We start from the raw sequence: 22,021 nt of genomic DNA, 5'->3' as shown, positions 1-22,021 counted from the left end.
ACTGGATTCAAGCTAGACTGGCTGATGAGGACTGTTAGCCCGAAACCGGTCCCAGGATGCTTGTTTCCAGCCCAGGCAAGACATGGCTTTACAGTTCGGGCTGGACTGTTCCCATGAGGTACAGGTTCAACACTGATTTGCAAATAGCTGTGTCTGAACTGGGGTGGCAAAGTGAACTAAAGAAAGATGATGGATTCAACCCATATCTGTGAATGGGGGTGAGTGTCTGAAAAGTTTCAGCACTCTGTCCATCATCTCCTTATGTTTGCTTTGTTCACCCTAAGTTGGCAGTGTATGCCCAGACGTGGGTCCCTTACTCACTTTGCCACTGTATACAAACTAGCCTGATGATGAGGGCTGTTAGCCCGAAACCAGTCCCAGGATGCATGATTCCGGTCCAGGTAAGACACGGCTTGGCAGTTCGGGCTGTACTGTTCTCATGAGGCATAGGGTCAAGACTGATTTGCATATAGCTGTGTCTGAACTGGGGTGGCAAAGTGATCTAAAGAACGATGATGGATTCAACCCAGATTTGTGACTGGGGGTGAGTGTCTGAAAACTTTCAGCGCTCCGTCCATCATCTACTTGTGTTTGCTTTGTTTGTCATAAGTTGGCAGGGTATGCCCAGACCTGGGTCCCTTGCTCACTTTGCCACTGGAATCAAGCTAGCCTGGCTGATGAGGGCTGTTAGCCCGAAACCGGTCAAAGGATGCTAGTTTCCGGTCCAGGGAAGACATGGCTTGGCACTGGACTGTTCCCATGAGGTACAGGGTCAAGACTGATTTGCATATAGCAGTGTCTGAACTGGGATGGCAAAGTGAGCTAAATAACGATGATGGATTCAATCCAGATCTGTGACTGGGGGTGAATGTCTGAAAAGTTTCAGTGTCCCATCCATCATCTCCTTGTGTTTGCTTTGTTTACCCTAAGTTGGTAGGGTATTCCCAGAAGTGGGTCTCTTGCTCACTTTGCCACTGGATTCAAGCTAGCCTGGCTGAATGAGGGCTGGTAACCCAAAACAGGTCCCAGGATGCATGATTCCAGTCCAGGTAAGACATGGCTTGGCAGTTCGGGCTGGACTGTTCCCATGAGGCATAGGGTCAAGAATGATTTGCATATAGCTGTGTCTGAACTGGAGTGGCAAAGTGAGCTAAAGAAGGATGATGGATTCAACCCAGATCTGTGACTGGGGGTGAGTGTCTGAAAAGTTTCAGTGCCCCGTCCATCATCAATTTGTGTTTGCTTTGTTTGCCCTAAGTTGGCAGGGTATGCCCAGACGTGGGTCTCTTGCTCACTTTGCCACTGGATTTAAGCTAGCCTGGCTGATGAGGGCTGTTAGCCCGAAACAGGTCCCAGGATGCTTGTTTCGGGTCCAGGGAAGACATGGCTTGGCAGTTTGGGCTGGACTGTTCCCATGAGGCACAGGATCAAAACTGATTTACATATAGCTGTGGCAAACTGGGGAGGTAAAGTGAGCTAAAGAAGGATGATGGATTCAACCCAGATCTGTGACTGGGGGTGAGTGTCTGAAACGTTTCAGCGCTCCGTCCATCATCTACTTGTGTTTGCTTTGTTCGTCATAAGTTGGCAGGGTATGCCCAGACGTGGGATCCTTGCTCAAGTTGCCACTGGATTCTAGCTAGCCTGGCTGATGAGGGCCGTTAGCCCAAAACCGGTCCCAGGATGCTTGTTTCCGGTCCAGGGAAGACATGGCTTGGCACTGGACTGTTCCCATGAGGAACAGGGTCAAGACTGATTTGCATATAGCAGTGTCTGAACTGGGATGGCAAAGTGAGCTAAATAACGATGATGGATTCAATCCAGATCTGTGACTGGGGGTGAGTGTCTGAAAAGTTTCAAAACTCCGTCCATCATCTCCTTGTGTTTGCTTTGTTCGCCCTAAGTTGGCAGGGTATGCCCAGATGTGGGTCCCTTGCTCACTTTGCCACTGGATTCAAGCTAGACTGGCTGATGAGGACTGTTAGCCCGAAACCGGTCCCAGGATGCTTGTTTCCAGCCCAGGCAAGACATTGCTTTACAGTTCGGGCTGGACTGTTCCCATGAGGCACAGGTTCAACACTGATTTGCATATAGCTGTGTCTGAACTGGGGTGGCAAAGTGAACTAAAGAAGGATGATGGATTCAACCCAGATCTGTGAATGGGGTTGAGTGTCTGAAAAGTTTCAGCACTCTGTCCATCATCTCCTTATGTTTGCTTTGTTCGCACTAAGTTGGCAGTGTATGCCCAGACGTGGGTCCCTTGCTCACTTTGCCACTGGATTCAAACTAGCCTGATGATGAGGGATGTTAGCCCGAAACCAGTCCCAGGGTGCATGATTCCGGTCCAGGTAAGACATGGCTTGGCAGTTCGGGCTGTACTGTTCCCATGAGGCATAGGGTCAAGACTGATTTGCATATAGCTGTGTCTGAACTGGGGTGGCAAAGTGATCTAAAGAACGATGATGGATTCAAACCAGATTTGTGACTGGGGGTGAGTGTCTGAAAAGTTTCAGCGCTCCGTCCATTCTCTGCTTGTGTTTGCTTTGTTCGCCCTAAGTTGGCAGGGTATGCCCAGACCTGGGTCCCTTGCTCACTTTGCCACTGGAATAAAGCTAGCCTGGCTGATGAGGGCTGTTAGCCCGAAACCGGTCAAAGGATGCTAGTTTCCGGTCCAGGGAAGACATGGCTTGGCACTGGACTGTTCCCATGAGGTACAGGGTCAAGACTGATTTGCATATAGCAGTGTCTGAACTGGGATGGCAAAGTGAGCTAAATAACGATGATGGATTCAATCCAGATCTGTGACTGGGGGTGAATGTCTGAAAAGTTTCAGTGTCCCATCCATCATCTACTTGTGTTTGCTTTGTTTGTCATAAGTTGGCAGGGTATGCCCAGATGTGGGTTCCTTGCTCAAGTTGCCACTGGATTCAAGCTAGCCTGGCTGAATGAGGGCTGGTAACCCGAAACAGGTCCCAGGATGCATGATTCCAGTCCAGGTAAGACATGGCTTGGCAGTTCGGGCTGGACTGTTCCCATGAGGCATAGGGTCAAAAATGATTTGCATATAGCTGTGTCTGAACAGGGGTGGCAAAGTGAGCTAAAGAAGGATGATGGATTCAACCCAGATCTGTGACTGGGGGTGAGTGTCTGAAAAGTTTCAGCGCTCCGTCCATCATCTACTTGTGTTTGATTTGTTCGTCATAAGTTGGCAGGGTATGCCCAGACGTGGGATCCTTGCTCAAGTTGCCACTGGATTCAAGCTAGCCTGGCTGATGAGGGCCGTTAGCCCAAAACCGGTCCCAGGATGCTTGTTTCCAGTCCAGGGAAGACATGGCTTGGCACTGGACTGTTCCCATGAGCTACAGGGTCAAGACTGATTTGCATATAGCAGTGTCTGAACTGGGATGGCAAAGTGAGCTAAATAACGATGATGGATTCAATCCAGATCTGTGACTGGGGGTGAGTGTCTGAAAAGTTTCAAAACTCCGTCCATCATCTCCTTGTGTTTGCTTTGTTCGCCCTAAGTTGGCAGGGTATGCCCAGATGTGGGTCCCTTGCTCACTTTGCCACTGGATTCAAGCTAGATTGGCTGATGAGGACTGTTAGCCCGAAACCGGTCCCAGGATGCTTGTTTCCAGCCCAGGCAAGACATGGCTTTACAGTTCGGGCTGGACTGTTCCCATGAGGCACAGGTTCAACACTGATTTGCATATAGCTGTGTCTGAACTGGGGTGGCAAAGTGAACTAAAGAAGGATGATGGATTCGACCCAGATCTGTGAATGGAGGTGAGTGTCTGAAAAGTTTCAGCACTCTGTCCATCATCTCCTTATGTTTGCTTTGTTCGCCCTAAGTTGGCAGTGTATGCCCAGACGTGGGTCCCTTGCTCACTTTGCCACTGGATTCAAACTAGCCTGATGATGAGAGCTGTTAGCCCGAAACCAGTCCCAGGATGCATGATTCCGGTCCAGGTAAGACATGGCTTGGCAGTTCGGGCTGTACTTTTCCAATGAGGCATAGGGTCAAGACTGATTTGCATATAGCTGTGTCTGAACTGGGGTGGCAAAGTGATCTAAAGTACAATGATGGATAAAACCCAGATATGTGACTGGGGGTGAGTGTCTGAAAACTTTCAGCGCTCCGTCCATCATCTGCTTGTGTTTGCTTTGTTCGTCCTAAGTTGGCAGGATATGCCCAGACCTGGGTCCCTTGCTCACTTTGCCACTGGAATCAAGCTAGCCTGGCTGATGAGGGCTGTTAGCCCGAAACCGGTCAAAGGATGCTAGTTTCCGGTCCAGGTAAGACATGGCTTGGCAGTTCGGGCTGTACTTTTCCAATGAGGCATAGGGTCAAGACTGATTTGCATATAGCTGTGTCTGAACTGGGGTGGCAAAGTGATCTAAAGAACAATGATGGATAAAACCCAGATATGTGACTGTGGGTGAATGTCTGAAAAGTTTCAGTGTCCCATCCATCATCTCCTTGTGTTTGCTTTGTTTGCCCTAAGTTGGCAGGGTATTCCCTGACGTGGGTCTCTTGCTCACTTTGCCACTGGATTCAAGCTAGCCTGGCTGAATGAGGGCTGGTAACCCGAAACAGGTCCCAGGATGCATGATTCCAGTCCAGGTAAGACATGGCTTGGCAGTTCGGGCTGGACTGTTCCCATGAGGCATAGGGTCAAGAATGATTTGCATATAGCTGTGTCTGAACAGGGGTGGCAAAGTGAGCTAAAGAAGGATGATGGATTCAACCCAGATCTGTGACTGGGGGTGAGTGTCTGAAAAGTTTCAGTGCTCTGTCCATCATCTACTTGTGTTTCCTTTGTTCGTCATAAGTTGGCAGGGTATGCTCAGACATTGGTTCCTTGCTCAATTTGCCACTGTATTCAAGCTACCCTGGCTGATGAGGGCTGTTAGCCCAAAACCGGTCCCAGGATGCTAGTTTCCGGTCCAGGGAAGACATGGATTGGCAGTTCGGGCTGGGCTGTTCCCATGAGGCACAGGTTCAAGACTGATTTGCATATAGCTGTGTCTGAACTGGAGTGGCAAAGTGAGCTAAAGAAGGATGATGTATTTAACCCAGACCTGTGACTGGGGTTGAGTGTCTGAAAAGTTTCAGCGCTCCGTCCATCATCTACTTGTGTTTGCTTTGTTCGTCATAAGTTGGCAGTGTATGCCCAGACGTGGGTTCCTTGTTTAAGTTGCCACTGGATTCAAGCTAGCCTGGCTGATGAGGGCCGTTAGCCCGAAACTGGTCCAAGGATGCTTGTTTCCGGTCCAGCGAAGACATGGCTTGGCACTGGACTGTTCCCATGAGGTACAGGGTCAAGACTGATTTGCATATAGCAGTGTCTGAACTGAGATGGCAAAGTGAGCTAAATAACGATGATGGATTCAATCCAAATCTGTGACTGGGGTGAGTGTCTGAAAAGTTTCAGCACTCCGTCCATCATCTCCTTGTGTTTGCTTTGTTCGCCCTAAGTTGGCAGGGTATGCCCAGATGTGGGTCCCTTGCTCACTTTGCCACTGGATTCAAGCTAGACTGGCTGATGAGGACTGTTAGCCCGAAACCGGTCCCAGGATGTTTGTTTCCAGCCCAGGCAAGACATGGCTTTACAGTTTGGGCTGGACTATTCCCATAAAGCACAGGTTCAACACTGATTTGCATATAGCGGTGTCTGAACTGGGGTGGCAAAGTGAGCTAGAGAACAATGAGGGATTCAACCCAGATCTGTGACTGCGGGTGAGTGTCTGAAAAGTTTCAGAGCTCCGTCCATCATCTCCTTGTGTTTGCTTTGTTTGACCTAAGTTGCCGGGTATGCCCACACTTGGGTCCCTTTCTCACTTTGCCACTGGATTCAAGCTAGCCTGGCTGAATGAGGGCTGGTAACCCGAAACAGGTCCCAGGATGCATGATTCCAGTCCAGGTAAGACATGGCTTGGCAGTTCGGGCTGGACTGTTCCATGAGGCATAGGGTCAAGAATGATTTGCATATAGCTCTGTCTGAACAGGGGTGGCAAAGTGAGCTAAAGAAGGATGATGGATTCAACCCAGATCTGTGACTGGGGGTGAGTGTCTGAAAAGTTTCAGCGCTCCGTCCATCATCTGCTTGTGTTTGCTGTATTCGCCCTAAGTTGGCAGGGTATGCCCAGACCTGGGTCCCTTGCCACTTGCCACTTTGCCACTGGATTCAAGCTAGACTAGCTGATGAGGGCTGTTAGCCCGCAACCGGTCCCAGGATGCTAGTTTCCGGTGCAGGGAAGACATGGCTCGGCATTTCGGGCTGGGCTGTTCCCATGAGGCATGGGTTCAACACTGATTTGCATATAGCTGTGTCTGAACTGGGGTGGAAAAGTGTGCTAAAGAAGGATGATGGATTCAACCCAGATCTGTGACTGGGGGTGAGTGTCTGAAAAGTTTCAGCGCTCCGTCCATCATCTCCTTGTGTTTGCTTTGTTCGCCCTAGGTTTGCAGTGTATGCCCAGACGTGGGTCCCTTGCTCACTTTGCCACTGGAATCAAACTAGCCTGGCTTATGAGGACTGTTAGCCCAAAACCAGTCCCAGGGTGCATGATTCCAGTCCAGGTAAGACATGGCTTGGCAGTTCGGGCTGGACTGTTCCCATGAGGCATAGGGTCAAGACTGATTTGCATATAGCAGTGTCTAAACTGGGATGGCAAAGTGAGCTAAATAACGATGATGGATTCAATCCAGATATGTGACTGGGGGTGAGTGTCTGAATAGTTTCAGCACTCCGTCCATCATCTCCTTGTGTTTGCTTTGTTCGCCCTAAGTTGGCAGTGTATGCCCAGACGTGGGTCTCTTGCTCAGTTTGCCACTGGATTCAAACTAGCCTGGCTGATGAGGGCTGTTATCCCGAAACCAGTCCCAGGATGCATGAATCCGGTCCATGTAAGACATGGCTTGGCAGTTCGGGCTGGACTGTTCCCATGAAGCATAGGGTCAAGACTGATTTGCATATAGCTGTTTCTGAACTGGGGTGGCAAAGTGAGCTAAAGAACGATGATGGATTCAACCCATATTTGTGACTGGGGGTGAGTGTCTGAAAAGTTTCAGCGCTCTGTCCATCATCTGCTTGTGTTTGCTTTGTTTGCCCTAAGTTGGCAGGGTATGCCCAGACCTGGGTCCCTTGCTCACTTTGCCACTGGATTCAAGCTAGCCTGGCTGATGAGGGCTGTTAACCCGACACCTGTCCCAGGATGCTAGTTTCTGGTCCTGGAAAGACATGGATTGTCAGTTTGGGCTGGGCTGTTCCCATGAGCCACAGATTCAAGAATGATTTGCATATAGCTGTGTCTGAACAGGGGTGGCAAAGTGAGCTAAAGAAGGATGATGGATTCAAACCAGATCTGTGACTGGGGATGAGTGTCTGAAAAGATTCAGCGCCCCGTCCATCATCTTCTTGTGTTTGCTTTGTTTGCCCTAAGTTGGTAGGGTATGCCCAGACGTGGGTCTCTTGCTCAATTTGCCACTGGCTTCAAGCTAGCCTGGCTGATGAGGGCTGTTAGCCCAAAACCGGTCCCAGGGTGCTTGTTTCCGGTCCAGGGAAGACATGGCTTGGCAGTTCGGGCTGGACTGTTCCCATGAGTCACAGGGTCAAGACTGATTTGCATATAGCTGTGTGTGAACTGGGGTGGCAAAGTGAGCTAAAGAACGACGATGGATTCAACCGAGATCTCTCACTGGGGGTGAGTGTCTGAAAGGTTTAAGCGCTCCGTCCATCATCTCCTTGTGCTTCCTACACCAACCATGGCATTTAGAGTCAATGAAACCTCACTGTGGTACTCTGTACAAGTTCTAGATCCCTTCCGTAAAAAGGAAATCTTCTCCGTAGTTTCAAACGTGCTGCTTCATATTTTACTAATTTAATCATTCTGAGGTCATAAGCTCCATGTTTGACGCAAATGTTGCAAAGCCTGTGCAGAGAATCGTAATGTTCAAGTGCACCAGTATTGGCATGGAAAGCTATGTCAGTGGCCAGAGTTAGCAAATTGTGTACTGGCTGTTTTGGCATTGCCCGTCTCAAGTGCCAATGTTGAGAGCTTTTTCACAGAAAAAAGTTTACATGCGAAGGAAATAGAGCGCACACATGACCAAAGACTCACTAAAGAAGAATTGTATGGTGTAGTACAATAAGTTTGATTTGCACAAATGTGTTTAGACCTCGTATACACTGTACATTCACTGTCTATATACCATGCACTACTATCAGTGCAAAAAACAAGCAATAATAAAAGCAAAACGTTCCATAAACACCGGAAAAACACTGTTTCTGTTGTTTTTATTGGCGTGAAAATGTGTAATCACTGATAACCACAGTTTTTTAAGGTATTGAAATCACTTGAAAACACTGAAACAAAACACCAGAATTTACCAAAAATAGAAACTGAAAATAGGAAAGCCTACATTTATTGCTGTTATGACCTGTTAAAAAGATCAGCACCTAGAGACCCTCTCAGGGTGACTTTTTGCGCTTAATAAGAAACAATAACATAACATTCCCTGTAAATAACGTTTTTGCAGAGAATAAGGGGTCAGATAGGCATCTGCTCTCCTTAGGGCTAAAAGTGCCATCTTAATATAGGAAATCCATGGAATTCTAGATGCACCGCCCAGTGCCAAGCAATCAGAGAGGATCAATCTATTTAACTTGAGATTCTGCTGGTCCAGATTTTAACTCGACAAAGTAGAGGGCTGAAGACCACTAGTTCAGCAAGAAATCTAACTCCAAGCTCAGCATGTACAGATCAGGTCTGTGTACATTGCGCAAATTGCCTGAGAAATTCATTTTCTACTGTTTGGATTAAGTCAGTTTTCATAATCCCAAACCTCACTACCATAGCAGACCTGCGAAACATACTTAGCCACATATATTTTATGCAAAAGTTGCGGGACCAAGAACCCAGCCTTTGAGCGAACCAGGCCAAGGCCCCAGTCAATTTAATAAGCTCTTTTCTTCTCCAGCTGGATATGCCAGTTATTCTTAGTCTCAAACAATACCCCTAAATAAGGAAAAGCTGCTGCTTCCCCACAGTATGCTGGCCCACCTTAAAAGTTTTGGAGCTATTGGACCATGGGCCTGCAACTATAGCATAAGATTTTATATGGTCAGGTCAAGACTATCCATAAAAGCAGCAAATTTATCAAGGAGAACACCCAACCCCCTAGACTTTGCCTTTAAGACCACGTCATCGGAACACAATGACACCAAGAGCAACTTTGGGCCCCCTTGGGGCAAAACACACTGTGCCGCAAGAAGGGCATCCTCAAGCCTATTAACATATAGGCTGAACAAAATGGTGCAAAGATGCTCACCTGCCTCACCTCCCTCCCAGTGGGGAAAGACCTGGTGGCAACAGCATCAGGCAAGAAATGTACTGAAGATGAAGTGTATGTGGGTCTTCCAACAGAGTCACTATATTGGGCTCCACTCCTAACGCGAGCAACAGGGCCCATAGTTTAGCTCGGTTGACCCTGTCGAACATTGACGTAAGGTCCATAAATGCCAGATGTATGATCTCTGGCTACGCAACAGTGTACTTATTTATGATTAAATGAAGGTTAAAGCCTTGGCTGGATGTTGAGTCCCCAGACCAGAAATCGAACTGGATGTCCTTTAGAATATTGTTCGCATCCAACTATGCTATGAATCTATTATGTACAACCCTTCCAACGACCTTAACTACCGCGTTGATCAGTTAGATAGGGAGATGGCATTGGGGATTGTCCTTATCCCCCGCTTAAACACAGATAATATGACTGCAGAAAACCAAGAGCATGGCACCCCTTGACATGCAGCACATTCAATACCTGGGTCAGGAGTGGGCCTCACAGCTCCACATCCAGACACAGCAGGTCCAAAAGAATTTCATCGGGTTCAGGGGCTTTATTTCTGGTTAAATTGATAATACCTAATGTTGCGTCTTCAAGAGCAAAGCCCATGGGTGCATGCCCCATCTCTCTTCCTAGCACCCTCTCCTCCTTTGTCAACTTGCCAAAAGTGTAAACCCCTGTGAAGTGGTCTACCATATGTTGCTCAGATATGTGGGTACAAATAGCTAGATCTGATCCATCTGCAAACATGGATTTGTTCACTACCTTGAAGATAAGAGAGGAATCTAATTCCACTTACTTGGATTAACTCATCCTAAACTAAGGCCTGAAGAGTAGCCCTGCATTTACTTACTGCCTGCTTGTAGGCCTGCCTGCTGGGCACTACCCGGCTCCTGTCTCTAGGGACCTGTGTCAAAGCTATCTTCAATTGCCACAAGCACTTGGAGCATTCCTTGTCAACCATTTTTTGTCTTGCCTAGTTGCTTGAATAAGGGGAGTAGTCAGTAGATTCTTTGCCTTATACAAAGGCTTGCAAAATATCCATGGCAGGCGGCTTCAGCTAAACAAATGACTATCTCTTCAGATGCCTGGGAGAAAAGGGATGCCTTGAAAAGAGACGGTTCAACCTGAGCCCAATTTATTCGCCTGTTTTGATCCACAGGATAGAGCTGTCTAATAGTCCCCTCGTCAGGGCCCGTACTGTCCCTGTGACCCTCAAGTTCCAAGACCAGGGGATTATGGTTGCTAAAGGGGCTATTAACAAGGTCAAAATTGTGAATACACAAAAATATGGTGGCTAAAATAAAGCAAAACTTTGATGAAGGAAGTTCAGCCCCTCCCCTTGAACGCAGTAACAACAATAGGATTAGGTGAACTAATCAACTTTTCCAAGGCAAACACCAAGTAATGAGAAGCTAAGATCTCATCCAGATTCTGACCTTTGATAAAGTACACCTCGGCCTGTTGTCATCTAGCTGCAATGGAAAATCACAGAAATTACAATTATTATCCCCTGCTAACACAGTCACCTCCTCACCAAACCAATCACCCTGCTCTCCCATGGCATTCAGGGTCCCTTTAAACTTTGAATATTCGGGACCCCTTCTAAGCGTTGTGCCATACAATAATTTATCTTATCAGTGAAAGAGCCTAAATCACAACCTAATCAAAAACTCAAACTACAGGTATCTACAATATTACAATGTTGATTAAACATTTTATAGCATCTACTGTAACATGCAGTGTCAAAGCTAATAGGTCTCGCCTATGGGTGAGTTATTGGCTTTGCCAATTGGATGAGGGTGGGGGATGGAAGGATAGAACAGGATGATGGGTGAGGGTGGAGAACAGCAGGGTGGATGTCAGCTAAGTGTGTGGTAAAAAAAAAAGCTCTGTGAAGCAGTCAGCGCTGGTCAAGACATAGCTCTTTTAGATCCTTCTGTTGGTTAGGGAAGAATAAAAAGCAATGACTTCGGGCCAGTTGGAGGGGGATAAGAAACACTGACAGGGGTGGGAGTTGAAAAAGCAACACAGAGATGAGAGTGAAAGAAGCAACACAGAGAGAGGCTGGGAGGGGAAGAAAGAACAAAGAAAATAAAACAAATAGTACCTCATCACAACACCAACAGAGGAATGTCCCTAATCCATGTGAAGCAATCAGTACTTGGTCCATGCTCCAGCCAAAAAAAGCACAAATGAAGGCGGCTAGCGCAAATGAGAGTGACAATGAAGGACATAAATGCTAAGCAATGGGAGCACTCCAAGACCCTTGTTCAACATACACAAGTAGGACCAAAAAATGAGATGTCTAAGGGGGCAACCAAATTGTTGCAAGTGAAAATAATGTTACAAAAATTAAACACACTCAGGAGAACAAGATTTGCCACTGAAGAGAAAGGAAATTCATTTCGGTGGGTATGAAAAAAATGCACAGGCTTTGTGCAGTCACTAAAAATGAAGGTAGCCAATGGGGGAAACAGGCTCACCCACTGCCCCATGCGACATGCAGTAGTGGGCAGGAGCAAAATGGGGCTGACAACTTAACTGGCCAATCATGAAGCCCACTGACTAAAAGCTTCTCTATGTATGTGTATTATGTATGATTTTCCTTTTAGAAAAATAATATTCTATTGAATCAGCTGACACTGCATCACATGCTAGGCCAAAAGATTAGTGTTATTACATCTCCATTATCGTACGTGTTTATCAATATTGCAGTCATTCACTATAGAGAAAGCCAAGCTAACAGTCACAGCCTGTCATTAGGTGTAGCGGGTACTGGCCCCATCCCCTTTTCAAGCATGATGAATGTCTGCTGGGATGAGCAAATGTCATCCTGGCAGACACTCATAATGTTCATGTCAGGTAGCCATTTGCTTTAAAATGCGCCAATGCTCAAGTGTGTGGCAGCTTGTCCCAAGCTTTGCTGGGCTGAAGATTTCACAGCCCTGACAGCATGACCTCATCAGCCCAGTAAAGTCTTGTGAGAGATTTCTCCTCATGACAAGGGGAGCATCACTGATAGAATCATACATGTGTGCTTCAGTTTTAAGCACTGAAAGTCCCAGGGCTGTCTAGCTGTCAGTGACACCTCGTCAAAGAGTGAGATCCTGAAACTGCCATTGCCCCCATCCTACTTTCTGAAAGGTTAGCAAAGGTCCTCTTTTTATTAGCTGACCCATGACAAGGTCAGCCAAAGAGAGGAGGCAGCCGGATCTTCCGTCAGTACCTTCTTTATCCAAAGGCTACAGGAACCACAGATGCCCTAATTCTTCTCTACCCGAAGTCACCACCACAGGCTGGTAAGTGTGTTTTTGAATTATGGGTGTGTGTGTATATGCATGAACGTATTTGCATTTGCACATGCATGCTGTGAATGGGTTGTGCATGGGTTTGTGAATAGTGGGTGTATGTGCTTAGTTTGTGAATGGATGAGTGTGAGTCAGTGTACATGTAGGTGGGTGGGTGTATGTGTGTGTAAGTGGATGGGTGGAAGTGAATGTGCGTGTATCTGCCCGCCCCACTGCTCAGCCGCATTATGGGCCACCAGTGCAAGCTAACTTCAAATGAGGAGTGTCAAGACTGCATGCAATCAAATTTCATGTAAAATAAAAACAAAGACCAGCACCATCTGACAGTCTAGAGGATTTGGTCTTCAAACAAAAGTTGAAAAATGTGATTCCAGTTCTTTTTGTTGGGGTAATTTATGATGCATTTCACCTGAATCTTGGGAATGGTCCAATCAATAATTGGTGTTGCCTGGCAGGTGCAAATTTCAAGCACAGAAAACAAAGTAATTGTTGGAAGATTTTACAGCACTATGTGGATGGGGCTTGGTGTGCATCTGACCAATAGGAGTGCTGCCCCTCAGGTAATTTTGCTAGTGGTGCAGTCCATGGGCTATACTGGCTTTTTTTTAGCTAGTTTGGGCTGTGGATATGGCCCATTAAATAAAACGGACATTTTGGGACACTGCCACAATTTTGTGGTTGGTGACTCGGTGGCTGGGCATATAAAATGTTTTTTCCCCGCCCACCCACTCCTTTGTTTCTGGCTTCTGGCTTTAGGTTTTCATGCTGGTTTTGCTTTTTCATGGGCTAGTTTTCATTGGAACAGGTGCAAGGTATGGGGCATATGTATTTGTTGTAGTGTTAAAGCAGGTGCAGAGGCGATGGTGTAAAAAGTTGACAAGGGTTAGCGAATGTTGTTGTTGTTGACTGCAGCTATCCAGGATGAAAGGAAACGTGTAGACAAGTTCACTCCAGGACGGAGCAGGAAGTTCAATGTTTATTTGGGAGTTCAGTTAGTTAAAGGTTAATAGAGGCAGTAAACCTGGATGTGAAGTTAAAGATTCAAGTACAGAAGATCAGCACAGGAAAAAAGTGCAGACTTGCAGATTTAAGGTTTTTAGTTAGTGGGTCATTTAGGGGTAGGATGTAGGTTAACATAGGTGAACATATGTGTATAGTGAGGTTTTAGTTTTGTAAGGCGAAAGGCCTGGAGTCGTTTATGTAATGCGCACCTGTTTCAATAAAGCAGTCTTTTTCACACAATCTAGGGTGTCAGTGAAAGGTGCTGCTCCTCCTCTGCCCCAAAAGCAAAATCACTGTGAGACAACGTTTCTGGCTAGGGGGTCTAGACTCTAGACCATTGGAGCGAGTGCACCTTCTGCATGGTATTCTAGTGACCGTGCATACTACCCCGCTCCATGTCCTCGTGCCCCTCAAATGTCTCTAGATTCTGGCTCTGTAAACAACCGGCAGGCGGTGAATCATTAGACGCTGCTTTTGTGACTTGACATCCACCCTTCACCCGCCCTTTCCTAACTCAAATGATATCGAGGGCATTCGATGGCACAAAGAGACAGGCAGAGAGGCACAGTGTGAACTGGTCCATACAGGCAGACATGGCACCGGCATATTAGGTGTGACGGTTTTTTTCATTTGGTGCCAGAATTCCACTCACATTTAGGGCTTCCTATTTCGCTGAAAAGACTTTACATAAACCTGTTATTTTTTTGTAGCTCTGTTGTTCCAACCCCAGTTATACCTACTTTGAATTACATTTCTGCCCTTAAATTCTAACCCATGCAAAGCATTTCGCACTGTGCTTGCATCAATTTTCCACCCACAAAAAATGCATGTATAAAAGTTGAATGACGTTGCACAGCGCACAGTGGCAATTTGCCCCTAAGAAACTGATTCTGAAATGAGTTGAAAATATCTAATTGCGAAACTGTTTTGGTCTAGTAAATGTGTTCATTGGAAGGCAACACACTCTGCCAAAATCTGGTAATGCCATTGTGACAGGCTAAGAGAATCCCCTCTTTTGCAGGAGCACAACATTTGTTTTCTTTCACTTAAGACAGAAAGACCCCTTTTTAAAATTGGGAGAAGTTTTTCCCGCCAACTATGTAATAGTGAGTAGTATTATTTGTACATGTCTGACTGACTGCTCCCTTTTGCACTCCTAAAGCTTTTGTTGAACTTCCTGCGGTTTACCACAGAATTAAAAATGGAATATGATTTATGTCTGTCAGCATCCCCTATTCTTGAAAAAAAGATTTCAACATTATTCTGGTGCAAATATGCCCATTCATAGAACTGCAAACGGGTTTTTCAATAAACATCTAAATTAAGGAGGCGTTAAATGTCCTGCATCTTAATGAATAATTTGAAGTATTCTCACTTTTCCTTTTACACAGAAAATGTTTTGAACTGAGATCTTAATCTATCATTAAAATAAATCTTATAAATATGAATTACTCAACATAATTTTAAAAAGAGAGGGAGGGGCACACGATCTGCAAACAATTTAGCGCGGTTTGAAAAACATTCCCAACATAGCACAATTCAGGTAATCGGACATACATTACAACAGATCACCATGGACACCTTTCCTGCTAGAAACATTTCTTTGCTGATCGATTAGGTCATTTGAAGGAACAAACGCTACAACTTCCAGAAAGCAACAGATTGTGAAATGGAACCTAAAGCCTGGAATATATAGAGCTATCTGCTACCCTTCAATTTAGGGTGCATCACTTTCTATAGGTAGAAAATGCATCGTTCTTACCAGGGGATTTTCAACAATGAATCCATAGTCTTCAGAAATATGAAACCTGCTTAGCTTAAAAGGCAAGAGGTTTTTCGAATCACATTTGTGGTTTTCCATTGTTATGGTAAAAGTGTTCGTCGCCAGATGAAGCCACTGAGGATTCGCGCAAATGTCTTCAATTGTTATAAATCCGAATTCTCCTTGAGCTCATAAAAGCCTGCACATCAACAGAATGGGCTGCAAATGTATGCCGCAAAAACACTTTAGTACCTCTCAGTTCCAAAGTACAGCGGATTAGAGCTTTCTACGACTACACAGACTCGATCAGCATGTGCTTTAATATAGGTGACACTGTGTTGATTCAGCAAACTAGGAGTTGCCTAACCTTGCCCTGTGGGCTTGCTGCCAGCATCCAATGACATGTAAGTAAACAGAGTGAAGGACTTGAATATAGATCAGTGCAACAAAGTTGAAGCCCTAACAGACATGTCTGCTTTAGGTTTAAACACCAGCTCATCATATTTGAATTATTGAGTTATCACCGAGTCTGTACAATGATGGCATCGATTTATTGTACAATTAGACCGTCTCTTAAAAAAGCAAGTTATATTACATGACTCCGAGCTATGTGAATTTATAACAGGGTGTAGCTTGTTCCAACTCAGCCATGATCAGTAACAGGTTTTTGAAAGATCAGCAAAACAGATTGAATTCAATTAGAATGTAGATTTGAATGTATGTCAAGGGGGGCAACTGTGGTCGAATTCTCAAACGCATTTTGTGCAAATATAATAGGATGTTTGGATGTACGCCTGTAAAACACTCACAAAATATGGCCTTTTAGGAAGCAAATCAAAATATTAGCCCATAGTCCCATTATATTATTGAGGGTATAGGAAATGTGTGTAATTTACTCAATTATGGCAAAATTACTCGAAATCTCCTGTAATTACACAAAATGCATCCTTGCGTAAATTGGTGCAACAACACATGTAAACAAAGGCACCTTGAGCAATAGCTGCTCGTGTCCTGTTGTTTCCATACATTTGCAGCAAAATTAAAATTTGTATTGGAAAGTGCAAGTTCACGGTTAATTTCTACCTCAAATGCTGTGTAATTACTCAAAGTGGCTTAATGGTGTGATTTTGTGAATTTCACTTATGCCACACAATGTGAAATTCCTTGTAGAACACAGTATGCCAGTGCATGCACCATTTATTGGATGATATGGTGCAGATCTGCTCTCCACAAGTGATGTAACACAGCACCTTTACTCTCTGCATCCCACTTGCCCCATGAAGTATATGGTGTCGCAAGCTGAAGCAATACTTTGTTTTTTTGTGTGTCTTTGTTAGTGTCTTTGTAGAAGGTACAGCAGCACCAATAGGACAAGTGTTTTTTTTACACTTTGTTATACATAATCTAAAGATGCACTCACTCGCCCATTGATTTAGTACTATATATCGTAGGGCATAGTATTTCTGGAAGGAGGTTTTAGGCAGGTTTTAGACAGCGTTTAGGCACTCAGTAGAGGTGGCGTCTTGGTGGATGACTACTGCCCAGGTTCTAACTCGAGTTATGGTGGACATCTCTGAGATAGGATCAGATACTGAGAGAAGTATCTGAGGGAGAAGAAATTGGAGAAGAATTTGGAAGCTATTTTTCAGTAGGCCACTTTCATCGAATGACTTGTCTTCCAGTGATTCTGAGCATCATGGTCACAGAATTTGTACTATCCCTTTGTAAGCATAATCTGTGCTGCCAAGAGGCAGTAGCAGTATAGCAAACATAAGGAGATGATGAACGGAGCGATGAAACCTTTCAGACACTCACCCCCTGTCAGAGATCTGGGTTAAATCCGTCATCGTTCTTTAGCTTACTTCGCCACCCCAGTTCAGGCCCAACCATATGCAAATCAGTCTTAACCCTGTGCCTCTTGGGAACAGTCCAGCCCGAACTGCCGAACCAGGTCTTCACTGGACCGGAAACAAGCATCCTGGGACCAGTTTCAGGGTAACACCCATCATCAGCCAGGCTAGCTTGAATCCAGTGTCAAAGTGAGCAAGAGACCCACGTCCGGGCATACCCTGCCAACTTAGGGCAAACAAAGCAAACACAAGGAGATGATGGACAGAGCGATGAAACTTTTCAGACACTCACCCCCAGTCACAGATCTGGGTTTATTCCATAATCGTTCTTTAGCTCACTTCACCCCGGTTCTGATCCAGCCATATGCAAATCAGTCTTGACCCTGTGCCTCATGGGAGTCCAGCCCGAACTGCCAAGCCATGTCTTCACTGGACCATAAACAAGCATCTTGGGACCGATTTTGGACTAACAGCCCTCATCAGCCAGGCTAGCTTGAATCCAGTGGCAAAGTGAGCAAGGGACCCACGTCTGGGCATACCCTGCTACGGTGCTCTCCATGCCACTGGAGTCAAGCTACCCTGGCTGATGAGGTGTGTAACCCCAAAACCGGTCCTAGGATGCTTGTTTCAAGTCCAGGGAAGGCCTGGCCTGTCAGTTTGGAATGGGGATCAAAAAAATGATGGATTTAGACCCAGATCTCTGTACTGGGGTGAATGTATGAGATTGTTCTGCATTCTGTCTATCAATTGTTTTTTTGCAGTAGCAGTATAAACCATCTCAAAGAGCAGGCATGTGCAGTGGCAAACACAGACCAAGTGCTTTCTTGGTAGCCCCTCAATTTAGTTCAACCCCAAATTCCCCTGTTCACTGCAGATGCTGGATGTAAAGTCGATACAGTGAATTGTTTGCATATTGACTGCTTCCATCTCTTCCATCTTGATTTTCCTTGAGGAAATTGTGCACCAAACAAGATGTTGACTTCCTTGAGGAAATTGTGCACCACACAAATTTGCATGGCAAAGATTTTCTGAGGGAGCATGAGGCACTCTTAGGCTTCATTCTAGGGCACAAGAGTGGACTCACACTTCACTTGGGAAGTCGAAGAAATAAAAAATTAGGGATAGTGCATAAATCAAGTGATCAGTCCTACTGGTCAACTCGCACAGTTTGATTAACATTCAGATTGTATTGAAGTTTTAAAGTACCTAATTTGCATACAGAATTAAAGTATATTACCAAATTTGGCATACTCGTTAGGTACATTTCTAATACATAACATACATAAAAACCAAAACTGCACGCAGACATTCCCAGCCCCCCTATTGGCCGACATTGTTGAATACATTTACACAGTGAAAATAAAATGAAGACACAACAGCATATGAGATTGCATTTGACGTCCGGTGAAAACTATTTCCTAAGGAGTTTGCAAGGGGAGAGGGGGAAGATCTATGCCCCTGTAGGTAGCCCATCGTGACCAATTTTTTCTGTGCTTTTGTGGGCAACCCTGTCCTTGGAAGACTGCTATTTCTGCAACCATGCATGCGTCAAGCGCTTTTCGCTATTTCCCTATTGTCGGAGGGGAAGTTCCTTTCCAAAGCTGAGCGATATCCCGTTTGACAAATGTGAGCGCTAGGAAAAGTAAGTGTTGTTTGTAACGGTTCCCCCTATATCCTCTGTACTGTGAAGTAAAAATAGTCCAGAGTCCAGAGGGAAGTCCTAAGACAGCACCTCCTTAAGGCAGATCAGAACTTTACGTCAGAAGGGCTGTATTGCAGGGCAGCTCCACACCGTATAGAAATATGACCCCTCCTCCCGATGGCCACCCCCCCACCAGCCGAGCCCCAGCCCAAGACAACCCCGTAGCCCCAGGCACATGCAAGCCGGTCCGCAAGGCCCTCCCACAACTGAGACCACAGCAGCAGGTAGGAACGCTTCACAACAATGTACTCCGGCAGGCGGGAAGCAGACACACCCACAGCGCCGCCCAGACCCCCAAGCCCCCATCTCCCCACCAAAGGGTCAGGCCCCGGCCCAGGCCTCAGCAACGCTGCCTCAAAGTGCCAGCAGCAGCCCGCGACACTAGGCCCAGAACGCGCCACCTCCAAGTCAGCTCCGGTGGCCGTGCACAATCCGCTGCCGGTGATCAAGTCTCTGCCCTGCTCCGGACACACCTTGAACCACAGCAGTTCCCCAGTCATCAGATGGGTGCACCGAGTTAAGATTGTGAGGATGTAGATGGATTATAGAGGCAGACGCGCAGAGCTCGCGCAAGCTGCGTCCTCCATGCCCGCTGCCCAAGCCACGCCCCCAACATACAGTTTTTTACCGGTCATGAGAAGAGATCGTTTTTTGCTATTGCAGTGTGTGTGCAATTTCAATGATAATTCTGCTGCATTGCCGTTGGACAAGCCAGACCATGACAGGTTGTTCAAAATTCAGCCTGTTGTGAAACTATGTTTGGCAGGCTTTTAGAGATTTATACTCCTGGAAAAAATATAGCTATTGATGAGTCCTTGATTCTTTACAAAGGATAGCTGCTGTTCAGGTAGTATACACAGAGCATGTTGTGTCCTTCCATACAAAGAATTTACAGGAGCTTGTCCAACCACTCTGTAATTAAGTTTATAACCTATATGTGGACAACTTTTTTACAGAAGTTAGAGCTGTTCAAAGAGATGTACAAAGCTGGCACGGTGGCATGCAGAACAGTTTGATGTATCTGTAAAGGATTACCGCAGAGGCTTGTTTGTAAGAAGCTCCAACAATCCCAGAGCACTGCATTGCGCTCCAACAAACTGCTTGCAGTCAAATGTTCTGATAAGCAGGATGTGGACGTACTCCCTATAATCACTTGTGCACTTGATTACAACACGTAGATGGGCAGAGTGGATAAGAATGACCAGGTACTTCAGCAACACAAAGTGAGTTGTAAAGCTCGCAAATGGTGTTAAAAGCTGTTCATCCAGCTGGCAACATACAATGGGCTTCCTTGACTTTCAGTTGACCATGATTGAATGCCTTACTGCTGAAGAAGTAGGGACCTCCACCTCATCTGCTTTAGAAGATATGGTAAGGCTGCAGGATTGGCAGCTTCCCAACCGTATTCTCGCAACAGCGAGACAGACTCGTCCATGTTGTTGTTGCAAAGTCTGCCCCTAAGCAAGGTAAGAGTCAGGAGGCTTGTAATTACTGTCGCTATTGTCCATTTCAGCCAGGATCATGTTTTCCAACTTGCTTTACATTGTACTATGCAAAGTGAAGTATTGGGAAATTGAGAGAGGTGGTGCTGTCTGTGTATATACCTTTAAATGGCTGTGCATGAATACATATGCTCATGGGCCACAATTTCACTATGAAAGCAGCCTTTTAAATTGTTTCCTCTAGTTGAGAAAATCTTTGATTTGCTTAAAGTCAGCTTGACACCTTCATCACCTTTTATGATTAGTGTTTTTTTTTTAATCTAGCACTTCTGGAAGTGCTGAAACCAACCTGTATACCCTGTGAGGGCGCTCAAGTGCCTGGTCCCGATATAGTCACAACTGTGTGAGGCTCCTTGTACTGGAAGCAGTATCCAACATTCATCCGGGGAAAGGAAGGTACCACCATAATCTAAATGCCCAAATTCTTCTTCATATAAATACTGCAGGCCTGCTGAGCCCTGGGCGAGTGCCGAACTAAGAGAGTATGTCTGGGCCATGAGAACCCTCATGGCCTGCCTGGGCCTCAGCAAGATGAGGAACCCCGCAATGGGTTCAAGGCATGATACCTAATTAAAGGAGCAGACCTGGAGCCTGGCAGGCTGGGCAGGCTCGAACATGAATGATGTTACAAAACAAAGGGTAATCCCAGACACGTCACTAGGACCTGAGTAAAGTACGGTACAAGAACAAATGGCCCCAGTGGACACAAACTTGAAAATTAAATATAAACATCAACAACACCTGTTAAGTCAATTACAAACGGTAATGTTCATGTTAAAAATATTTATTCATACAATTAAGAAGCGGTGCCCCAGAGGGAAGGAAGGGAAAAATACAGCAATTTGCAAATGTGAAGGTAAGTGAGAGAGGGAGGGCAGTTGTTGATGTTTATATTTAATTTTCAAGTTTGTTTCCACTGGGGATATTTTTTTCTTGTATCATACATGAAAGATGGCAGGAGAAGAGCCAGCTGGTAGACAGCTTGGTTGGAATGGACTGAAGTAAGTCTCAAACAGGTGAGCTCTGACTGTGGGAAGTCAAACTCATAGAGATGAGGCTGAGACACTAGGCTTGAGACACCTGAGTGGGTGGAGGGCCTACACCTGCATTGCCAACATCCCTGATGAGTAGAAGGCCCAGAAGTAGCTGCTGACACTGAGTGACACATTACTTGGTTGCCCGAAATCACTGGCATTGCAAAGCACCAGTATGCCCATCTAGCAGACAGCAGAAGGAGCAGACTGCATGGGGACCACAAATCGGGAAGAAGGACCATAAGCTGGCCAACTGCTATTCAACATAAACCAGAGCAGGAACACCACAGTGGAAAGGCCAGAGTCCTCAAGGGCCGCCAAGGAGGCCGAGGAGGACCCTGGTATAAAAACACTCATGCTAAACATGCAAAAGAGCCTAACCTTCATTGATGAAAAATTGGATATGCTTACAACCAATGTGGACAAAATATCTGCCAAGCTGGACACCCATTAGGAGTGTCTCTCGTATGCTGAGACCCAAATCTCAACCCTGGAGTATGATACAT

At 45.8% G+C, this 22,021-nt stretch overlaps 1 protein-coding gene across 1 annotated transcript in view; it reads right to left on the bottom strand.

The window, feature by feature from the left end:
* LOC146785048 (indoleamine 2,3-dioxygenase 2-like) overlaps positions 1 to 15,723 on the bottom strand; it is a 277,794-nt gene extending 262,071 nt beyond the window's left edge. Inside the window, exon 1 of the mRNA XM_085633495.1 lies at positions 15,428 to 15,723. Coding sequence (XP_085489621.1) covers positions 15,428 to 15,526 — 99 coding nt within the window. The 5' untranslated portion in view covers positions 15,527 to 15,723. The remainder of the gene's footprint in view (positions 1 to 15,427) is intronic.
* Between the last annotated feature and the right edge of the window lie 6,298 nt (positions 15,724 to 22,021).

The sequence above is a fragment of the Triturus cristatus genome, chromosome 11 (assembly GCF_964204655.1).
Source record: "Triturus cristatus chromosome 11, aTriCri1.1, whole genome shotgun sequence".
Lineage (NCBI taxonomy): Eukaryota > Metazoa > Chordata > Amphibia > Caudata > Salamandridae > Triturus > Triturus cristatus.
Note: the sequence above shows the minus strand (reverse complement) of the source record. Positions and strands in the feature narration are given on the sequence as shown.